The following is an 11,138-nucleotide window of genomic DNA, read 5'->3' on the forward strand; positions in this document are numbered from 1 at the left end:
AGAGCTGTGTGGCTACACAGCTGAGGGCTTATTGAAAGATGAGCGCTTAGCAGAAATATCGCCTAAAGTGAGATCCATAGGGGTCCCAGAAACATACATGCACACATAATAAATGCACATAAATGCATACACTGCATTCCCAATTCACAGCTCCCCCCTAATAAAAGATCTCTTTTTTTATATGATCAAGCTTTTTTACATGCCCTTATCTTTGTGTTCAGTCCTTTTTGAATCTGAGCTCTGCAGATTCTCTGACTTGTAAAATTGTACGACTGTGCTGCACTCAGGCATTGTGCCCCAGATTTGGGGTGGGAGTGTTGCGAGGCTGTGAGAGAGCGACAGCTGACTAGCTGGGACCAGAGGGGAGGGAGGGAGGAAAGAGGGAACAGGGGGAGGTGGTGTTGGTCAGACGGCAGTCAGCTTCCACTACTGGGATCCTAGGGGAAACTGAGCCAGAAGAGAAGGGACTACAGTTGCAGCTGTTGTTATACGCACGCACGCACGCACGCACGCGCGCACACACACACACACAAACACACACACACACACACACACACACACACACACACACACACACACACACACACACACAAACACTCTCTAATCTTCACTGACCTGTTTGCTGTTTGAGTGTTATGCAAAGTTATAAAGTGTTCCAGTGAGTTGGAGTTAAAGCTGAGAGAATATTGATCTGAACCCATTTGGCGACAGATTAAAGTAACAGATAGCAGAAGGGTGGTACTGTGGCATAAATGTCAGGTTTCACTATGCATACTGTAGGTTTTAAAATATGACACATTACCTTCAGAGGCAAGTTATGGTTCTTCATTCTTGAATTTGAGATACGAATAAGGATTATTAACAATATTGATTAACAGATTGTTTAAAATTTCTGACCAACAGTCAAAACCCAGTTATACACTAAGCCGCAGCTTATCATGTGAGGGAGTTATTTCTACTCTATAGATAAATATGTTTTATAACAGCCCAGGACTTCTGCAGTAGGTATTATTTGCTCTTCCTGGATATAGTGCTTGGGGACAGAAAGATGAACTGATTGATGTGGTTTGATGTGTATCTCATAAAAAGCATCTCGGGGATGAATGTCCTGAAGAGCCTGTGATGAACTTCAGGACTGCAGTTCACGTTGCTTTTGTTTATTTATTGAAGACCCTGATGGAGTTGTTGTACAGATTTAGAATCAATTTAGTGCACAGTTGATGCACAGGCATTGAGTGACTTGCTGGCTTTGGCGTTAGTCATGCAGCAGCACTTTACTATAGTGAGGATGCAGAGCACGGCAGAAACAAATCGAGCTGAAAGTAAAAGCTGGTTGCTAGAGTCATATTTTCCTTTATTTTGCATGCCAGGTTACGAATATACAGTATAAGATCACGTTTGGTCGTTTTTTTTTCTTTAAAGTGGTGAGAATCTGTTTTGATTTTAAAATATCTCACCTACTTTGCAAACACCGTCTGCTAAAGCAGATCGTGTGAAGAATCAAAAGCTCCAGTTTTTCATGTCACGATATGCCTAGATAATATTGTGATATTATTTTTGACCCTTTTCTTGCCCAAACACATATATCAGATTGCCGTTTGTCTGCTTTCTGGAAAGTTTCAATTCCACACTAATACAAATAAGAGCAATAACAGATTCACCATCTGACACAGAGTGACATTTCTTAAAAACATATTTAATTTACAAAGAGTCAGTGACAGTTTTACAGTGCACATGACACATAATCACTACAGAAGGTTCGCAGAACCCTGATGAAAAATATCAACAACAGTGCTGAAAATGACACTTGTAAATAGGAAGCCATAAATGTTACATTTAAATAAACATACTGTTTGATATGACATCTCAGACTGTGCCTCATAGCACAAACCTCTCAGAAACAGTCTGGGTGTGTTGGACCTTCTGAAGTATGTATTGACCTGAATACTGAGACAACACCATATGGATCGACTGGCCAAGACACTCAAAAGACACAAGGCCTAATCCCTTCTGGCTGAATAGATTGGTCTAGGATCCCATTTAAAACTGAGTGATAGTAACACTTTTTTCATAATAATAATAATACTAAGAGAATTAGATTGTCCTTGCATAACAGTGGTCCTCTATAAAAAGTATTTTGAGTCTGAGCGGGCAGTGTCATCTATAATCCTGATGGAATCCTGATATTTATGTGAATTTGTGAAGGAAGCCGTTGTTTTTTTTCTGTTATAATGCTGCTTGAAATGAAAAACACTGAAACGGTTTCTTATGATACAAGAGAATAGATACTGTAAGATTAACTCATCAGTTTGTGGTTTAAATACATGTGTGATGTTGTTTATTGTAATGTTAAAGTGACATATTTATCTGTGTAGAATGATGAAATACATGTGATGGGATATTACAGTAAAGTTAGTTATTGTTGCTGTTAGGTTGATGACAAATATGTACAATGTTCTGTACATTGATACTGTCTGATACCTCCACTTTCAACTGCCTCATCACTGTTACAGCCCTGTGATGTATTCACCTGTGTTTATGCAGCATGTAACACTTTTGTCAAAGATTTGGGATTAAACGAGCCCGTTTTGCATCTTCTTTGAGGCTGTGGCGAACAAGCTTTACATAACGACCAGGTGCCAGATGGCAGTCAGTACTCGTTGTTGGCGTTGCCATCTTTACCCCCTCCTCTCTCTGAGGACTGACAATTAACTCAACATGTGCCACTAAAATAAGCATTTCTAACAGCAAGCACAACATTGCTGATTTCGATGGACAAATCTCAAAATTTAATGTGCAATCTTTGAAGAAGTCATGTATGGCTGTTGTGTCATTCTAGGCAAGATGAGATGAGGCAGGACTTCTCTATTTTTTTTTTTTTTTCTGTATTTGAAAACCATTTAAATGTGGCAGTGTCTCATAGATTACTTCTGTGTAACATTCCTTCCCTGAGCTAGGTGAATGAGATGGACGGAGTCAGTTAAACCTGAGTTTCCAAGGCTTTGAGACCTGTTGGAAACAAAATTGAGCTAATGACAGTTTAGTGGCAGTGCGTTCAGTAACAGCTGTTTGTAGCATCATTAGAAAAAAATGGTAATCATGGAATCCAAAAGTTGTTGTTTCTACTCATAGATGTAACAAAGTGAGATTCCTGTAGCATAGCAGTGAAAAAGTCTGTGGCTATTTCATGAAGATCTGTAATGTAATGGTGACATTCTGAAGAAGATGTCCATTTTAATGTACCGTCTTTTTAAGACATCCAGAGAACCCAGTCGTACATGCACACATTTTAATAATACAAAACTTGCAGCATAAATCCTCAAAAAATGTTTCTCTCTGTCTCACTTTCACTCTCTCACACAGATACATACACACCCACACACGAACACACACAGCAAACAAGGTTTAGGTTTTTAGGATTGTCAGACAAAATGTTGCCCTGATAATCTTGCTGTGGGTGGGGAGTTTATTGGTTCATTTTTGGAAGATAACTGTATCCAAGCTTTTCATTAAATCATTCATTCATTTCCCCTCCAGCACTGCCAAACCCCCCCCAGCACCTGTCACTCACTCAGTTTGGCATCACTGGCAGTCTGTTGGCCCGAGACTCACTGTCAGACCCACACAGCTGTGTTGTAGTCAAACAAGGGCTGCATTTTCTCAAGACCCGTCTCTGGCTGTCTCCTGTCTAAATAAATCCCAGCAAATGGCTGCTGGTGGAGCTGGGGGAAGTGGTGCTGGTGGTTCCTCTCTGCTTCAGCTAAATGAGGACATGGCCTGCCTTTGCCGTGCTGTCCATTTGCCCAGAAGGGCAAGTAGAAGCTGCCTTTTGAACTTTTAGGTGCCACTTTCTTTGGCCTTTTGAAGAGGTCGTTGTCTTGCAGCTCCGGAGCCATCCAGCCAGGCCTCTCCTTGAGCAGCTTGTCCCTGTCGGGCCGGACGCCGCGCAGGAACTTCTTGAAGATGTTTGTAGTTAATGAGAACTTCCTACAGATCTCCTGCGAGCGGCTGAGGCGGAGAGGGTGAGCTGGGGTGTCTGGCCTATCCACATCTCCATCCACTATCCTCTCCTCTCTTCTCTTCCTCCTCTCCTCTTCTTCCCATTCTTCCCTCTCCACTTCGGGAAGGTCTAGCCAGTTGCCCACAAGGTCAGCAAAGACGTTGTCGCCCAGCACTAAGGGCTGACGGTTGCGGCTGCGGCTCATGAGCGAAGAAGTCCAGTCGCTGGCATCGTCTGTGCTGTCCTGGGAGTAGTCGCTGTCCAAAGAAGGGCCTTCTCTGGAGAGGCTGTACAGGATCCCAGGAAGATCCACTCTCTGAGCACGACCGGGAGCCTGTGGCTGAGGGTAGGGCTCCGGTGGAGGGTTTCCCACCATTGGTCCATAGAAATCCACCTGCGGAGAGGAGTATCCTGACCACCTCTTGGGTATAGACTCAAGGTCAGTCACGCTTTGTGCGCTTCTTTCACTTTCCTCACTTTCACTCTCAAGGCTGGATGCCGAGGAAGTAGAGGTTCCCATGCTGCTTCTGTTTTGAGACAGGCTCTTGTCATCACGGCTGAAGGTGTTTCTGCTCTCTTGAGACATCCTTGGACTTGGCATCGGACTCGGGCTGGCCTCCTCGAGCATGTTTTGGCTAAAGCAGGACCTGTGACTCTTGCCTGAAGTTGAAGCCGCTGTAGCAAATGCTTCAGGAGGAGTTGGTGGAGCTGGATGTGGGAGTCCTCGGTTAATACGCCGACCAGAAATGTCAAGGTTTTCGAGCGCTGTCTGAACCTGAAGGAGCTTGAGTTCCTGAAGGGCTCCCATCATTGAATTCATCTGAGCGTGGAGGCCATCTCCGGCTTCTTTCATACACAGCTGCAGGGAGACAGAGAGACAAAGGGATAAATAAATGATGATGACAGACAAAAATCAGAAATGTCCAGTTCAGTTTAACTGTTTAGAGATCATCAACCCAATCATTTGACTCCTTTATCTCTCGCAGGGCCCTTCTCATCAACCATCAAAGACTGATTTCATCACTGACTCCCTTCTTGTTAATCATTTATCTCAGCACAAGCACAAATCCAGTTACACACCATCAACTAGCAGCATCAAAGGCATTAAAGACATGCATTCAGGAATAAAGTCAGACCAACAGTCCTGCATTGTGTCTCTGTGTCGGTTAGACTCTTCTCTTGTGTTATGGGTCATGTGACCTAGTTTTAGGTGACAGGCCCCATATGGCCTGCATACAAGACAGGATCCAACCAATGACAGCTGTAAAACAGACTAGTCTTTTACTCTTTTTATCTGTTTCTCATTTTGCATTCATCCACTTACTTTAATCCATATTTGCTCCCTCCTCCAAGCTCTGTGTCTTCACTCTTACTTCCCTCTGTGCAGCAGTAATCATACACTCTACTTTCCTCCTTCTCTTCCTCCTCCTCTCTCTTTTTACTCTCATCTGTTTAAGAGCCTGTGTCATGTGATCTGGACTAACCGTCTTGCCCTGAAGGCAGACAGAAAGCCCAGAGGCGGCATCCTGACCTGTGTCTTAACTTGTAGACTTGAATCATTTGACCCAGACCTTTGAATCATTCTCTCGACATAAAAATAGGTTATTCTTCATATAAGAACATGCTCACATTGGAGTAAGGTATACCTGCAGGGAGGCCTCCTTTTTAAAAAACAATTTAAAAAAACACCTGTGGGAAGACAACTGAAAGCATTTGAGGAATTCTGATAAACATGCTCACGTCTGTGGGAAAATGTTGTTTAGAAGCTTCTAAAGCACACATACAAAAGACAACACTAATCAGCACTCCTTTTTCCTATAAACCAAGTTGTCTGTCTGTCAGCGTCTGTTAAATCTCAAACATGGATAACTGTCAACTACACATACATGCAGTCTATTGCACGTAAAACAGGCCTCAATCGTGGGAAGAAACTGCTACTTTATGAGTAGTTTAAAATAGAATATCTGAAAATGATAAGCAAGAACTTGCAGGACACACACACACACACATATATATATATATATATATATATATATATATATATATATATATATATATATATATATACATATACAATTAATCTTTAGAAATGAACCCCACACCTTACCTTCTATAAAGTGTCACAAAGCAGGGGGTAAAGATATCCCTGTCTGTCTCTCTGTTGTTGTTAGTCTGTCACCCTCTCTCTCTCACCTTTCAAACGAATCAGTCTGAAGGCCCCTATATGTATCTCTCCAATCGGGGGACACCGCTGGGCGTGGCAACCAATCAGCGCTGGCTGTCTAGACTGTAATCCCCAAATGGAGGGTATGTGTGTGTGTGTGTGTGTGTGTGTATAGGGGGAACGGGGGATGCGGGGGTTTTACTCAGGCGGAAACAGACTGACAATGAGAAGAGTGAGAGGGATGGTGAGAGTCAGCAGGATGAGTAGGGATGGAAAGAGGGGAGGGTGAGACAGGAGGAGGAGGAGGGTTGTGTGTGAGATGCGGAAGGATCCCTCGCCATATGTTAAGATGTCAAAGAGAAAACTGTTGATGGATTTAATTATGGATGACACCATAAGAACACATGAGGGGGGTTATAGATGGGAGAATGGTGGGGAGGGTTGGTTGTAGGTGTAACATCACCCGGCTGTGATATTTAATCTTGAGGGAGCAGTGATTGCACTGACCCCCCGGGTGGGAAAAGAAGCTGCGTAAGACAACTGGCATCATAAACAAAGCAACCTTTAAGCACCGTGAGAGGAGGGACTGTTGCAGAATATGGGGTTTTCTGGGAAAACAGACAAATGGTCTACATTTAGATTAAAAAAAAAACATTGTAGCCATGAAAAAACATATATATATATATATATATATATATATATATATATGGCTTTACTTAGGCTCTGTGGATGGTAATGTCAGTTTGTCAGTCCACTGAGTTGGTCCAGACTGAAATATCTTAACAGCTATTGTATGGATTGCCATGAAATGTCGCACAGATATTCATATTCCCTTGAGGATGAAGCTTACTGATTTTGGTGATTCCCTGGTTTTTGTTTTAGCACATGGCACATGACATTTGTGGTTTCAAGTGAAAAGTCTCAACGAGTATGAAATTTGGTACACACATTTATGTCCCTTAGGAAATAAATGTTTAGCGCTTAAATTTTCATTTACCCCCATCATCAGGTCAAACGTTTAACTTGTTCAGTACATGCTTTTTGACCAAATACCTGCAAGACTAACAACATTCTCATCAACATCAGCTGTACATTGTGTTTAATGCTAGTTAATAGATGTTAGCATGCTAACATGCTAAACTTAGATGGTGAACATGGTACATTATACCTGCTAAAAATCAGCATTGTAGCATTGTCATTTTGAGCATGTTAACATGCTGACATTAGCATTAAGCTCAAAATGAATGATTTGACTTTACAAAACGTTTTAGAACAGTGAAACTTATATACTTTAATGATTAATAAAATGAATCGTGATTATTCTGCCACTTATTTTCTCCGTTATCATGTAATATATTAAAGATAATTGTCTAAAACCAAAGATATTGTGTTTATAATTACATAAAACAGTGAGAAAGAGACACTTGTATTGTATTGTACTAGTATTTCAATTTAAGAAGCTGGTATCAGAGAATGTCTGTCATTCATTCTTAATAAATTACTTAATTGATCATTATAATTGTTGTTGATTCATTTTCTGTAAATTGATTCCGCACTATATACTAACACATCTGTGCCTTGACACTTATCCAACCCTGCACCATTAACATAAAATCTTAAGGGTTAAACAGTCTGCACATTTCTGACATATGGCCGAGTAGGTGCACGGGGGCGTGAATAGCCTCTAAGATCAGTTAATAAGCCTATCAATGCACATGCTGGGAACAAAAGCCTCTGAGCTTCCCGTTGGCTCGATAAATTAGGCAGCAAAGGTACGTGTAATTAGCACAATCAGGTTGTATCTTGTCTCTGCGCCTTCCACATATGGCTGACTTCATTAGCTGTAATTGGCTGTGTCCTGGGAGAGGCTGGGAGAGATCACATAGTCAGGGTTTACTTTCCTCCACATCAAGGGTCAACAAGTCTGCAAACAAGACGACGTGCAGTTATGTATTGTCTATGCGTCTTCAGAGGCAGATATGTGGCTTCAGTGAAGTTTATGCAGGGATCAGCTGAGGGATTACCGCACTCTGAGCTGCTGGTGAAATCTGGACCACTTAAATGTATTAATTTCTCTTTTTGAAATATTATCTGCTAAGCACACCGTTCTCAAGAAATCTTAAGGGGCCGCACCTGTTTGCAGACGCTTACCAAAAACCCCCTAATTTACCACTCACATGCAACTTTTCCATTATTCCCAAAACACAGGCATTTCCCCTGGTTATTTGAAACACACTGAGTTGTTTACTGGCATTTCTATTCTGAGGTTACATTAATAATTCATATTGTGCCTTGCGGAACAAACAGTAGAACAGTAATAAACTAAACCCCATTATTTCACCTTTACCATGCCAACTAACTTCAGACACTCCACCGCTGCTATTTCAAGGCTGAATTTTGTGGCACAAATATGTCAGCCTTGTCAACCTTCATTCTGTCGTCTGCTCAGGATGCTAAAAGTGACTTTGTAGCCCCGCGGCGGTTTCTAGTTTAAACAACGATGTTGTTCATCCTGAGATGTTTTACTTTAACAAAGTGTGAATCAGCTCAGGGCATCATTGGGACAAAGACACAGATGATGCAAACCTGACAGGGCCTACACAAGCCCCTTAAGGTATTAACAAGAAAAAAAATAGAGATGAGAAAAGAAGTCTGTCTAATTTTATTTATTAAGAGAACTGTGATGACATTGAGGCTGCAGGGACTTTTAGTAATGCCCAGAAACACTGGCATCATTAACTCAGTCTTGTTAAGTTTAGTCAAATCTTCTTTTTGGACTCATGCCTCCAAACTATTTAAGCCATTTAATCCATCAAGCGTGTATTCCTATAAAAAGATCATTTTAAAACCGCAAGCCGAGTTTAAATCTGATAAATGAATGAAAGAAAGACAAACAGGCGCAGTCCAGATTCTTCCCTTTCATCCCCCCAACTACTTCTTCTTTGGCTGCAGTGATGCCAGCCAACCATATATAATTGCCAATTAAAGGCTGAGTACTTCAAACCCTAAGAACAATGGCTGGCAGTCTTGCATTAATGTTGAATGGATGCTTATTAAAAGGTTCTGGACGTTTTAATTTAAAACAATTGATTGGTAATTCTTTATTTAATGTTCTCACGTCAAGGCACATCTACTGTAAAGATGTACCCAGAAACCAAGTGATTTAAATACCACAAAGTATAAATGTATTGATGCTCCCCCTCTACCGTCTGTTGAGATTGAGTTCTCCGCCTTCATTGCAGCCTTGATATAACCTTCTTCAGTTATGAAGGCACATGCCTAAACATGCCTCGCTTGAATGAAGTCTGTGTCTTTTTATAAGGCATGCATACATGGGTGGGATTTTATGTTGTGTTCAATGACATTAACTGGATTGCTAGGTGAGAAATAAACACACAAACGTGAACTCACAAACAAACCAGCATACTCTTCTGGTTGTGAAATACAGGCTATTCACAGTTGTTGTTTATTTGTTGTTGGCTGGAGGGGGAGGAAACAGTAAGGCCAAGGTTATCAGACCCAAAAGGTCTTCCTGTTCAGAAGGAGCTGGCCAGCAGCAGCAGCTAGTGCACACCACCCTCCCTCTACCTCCACCCCTAATTAAAAATGAATGGTGGACTGTGTGGGTCAAGGACAGGAATGGGATTCTCTGTCCTTGCGATACAGAGAGGGTCTCTGTGACTGAGCTGCTGGACACGCCACAGGCCGCTGTGGACAGCGCCGAGGTCGCAATCAAGAGTGCAATAAAAAGCTGTGGAGCATTCACTGAAATAAATAAATCACTGTGCACACAGCAATGAATGCCTCTTTGTCAAAAAGGCTACATGGCGACTCTGTTTGCTACGAATGTCATGAAGGTTATGTTCAGGAGAGAAAGAAGTGTGAATAATGTTCAATAAAATAGTATGGGACACAAATACCTCTTGTATGATGTCCTGTCAAAATGGATGCTAAGTGTAGACATCCACATTTTTTAACCCAAATTATATAACTGTAATTTTCAATATGTTGATATGCGACTCTTGCATGTGTCACTATATACTTAGTGCACACATAAGACAGGACTTTAAAGGGTCGGTTCACCTAAAATACACCAACAGCAGTATCTCGCCTGGCAGATATTTTTGGTTTTATTTGTGCAGATTTTAAAATATTTGTCTCTTATATTTCTGCCTCAAACCTAGTTTAAATAAGGTAAATGGAATGGAAATGGAAAATTTAATTAAAGAAAATCAACAGGAACTTTCATTCTGTCATGATTGCACCCGGCAATCAGAGACTGTCCTCCCAAGAAAAATAACTGCACTTGTTGATGCAATGTCTATGTAATAATAAATAACTTACAAAGCCCTTTTAGTGGCTGTGTGCGTTTCTGTATGGCCACATGTCAAACACTGATGGCTGTTCCCATCCTGTTTCATGGAGTCAATCAAGAATCAGCGGTGGTTTCTTTTAACCATGACCATGACCATGATCTGTTTTTAAAATCAGTCTGTCCCTTATGTTGGCCAAGTAGTTATTTTAATCAAAACCATGATGTTTTCCTAACCTGAACTTAGGAATTTCTTGTGCCTACATTCAGTACCATTCTAATGTTGATTCATCATCAATGCCTAAATCCAACTAAACCCTAAGGGTCAGGCTTAAAAAAAGGCATGTTGGTCATTTTTGGAACAGTCTTGGAAGGCACTGGTAAACCATATTCCATCCTGCCAAAAGAAGCATCAATTCCCCCAATGCTCATTTTGGTAATTTTTAAAAGCAAGGTTTGGATAATCTATAGAACTTACTTTTCATAGGAACTACTTTGTACTAAAAAAAAAAAAGATTGTTACTTTGACGACTTCTGACAGTGGGTTCTGTGTTAACCTGAGCAAGAAGCCCTTTTTCGGTAAAAAGATGATGCTCATGTATTTTTAATAAGCAACTTTGACTTCAACGCCGTGAGCACTACAGAGGACTTAAAACAGATTG

The 11,138-nt window shown here is 41.2% G+C and overlaps 1 protein-coding gene across 2 annotated transcripts in view; it reads right to left on the minus strand.

Moving 5' to 3' along the window:
* Positions 1-1,675: 1,675 nt before the first annotated feature.
* inka2 (inka box actin regulator 2) overlaps positions 1,676-11,138 on the minus strand; it is a 14,281-nt gene continuing 4,818 nt past the window's right edge. Inside the window, exons 1-2 of one of the 2 annotated variants that reach the window (XM_032514105.1) lie at positions 6,108-6,311; positions 1,676-4,859 (exon numbers count right to left, since the gene is read on the minus strand). In XM_032514105.1, the coding sequence (XP_032369996.1) occupies positions 3,615-4,853 (1,239 nt within the window). In that variant the 5' untranslated portion in view covers positions 4,854-4,859; positions 6,108-6,311 and the 3' untranslated portion in view covers positions 1,676-3,614. Of the gene's footprint in view, positions 4,860-6,107; positions 6,312-11,138 lie in introns of those variants that run through there. The other variant, XM_032514104.1, reaches the window with a different exon arrangement.

The sequence above is a fragment of the Etheostoma spectabile genome, chromosome 4, assembly GCF_008692095.1.
Source record: "Etheostoma spectabile isolate EspeVRDwgs_2016 chromosome 4, UIUC_Espe_1.0, whole genome shotgun sequence".
Taxonomy (NCBI): Eukaryota; Metazoa; Chordata; class Actinopteri; order Perciformes; family Percidae; genus Etheostoma; species Etheostoma spectabile.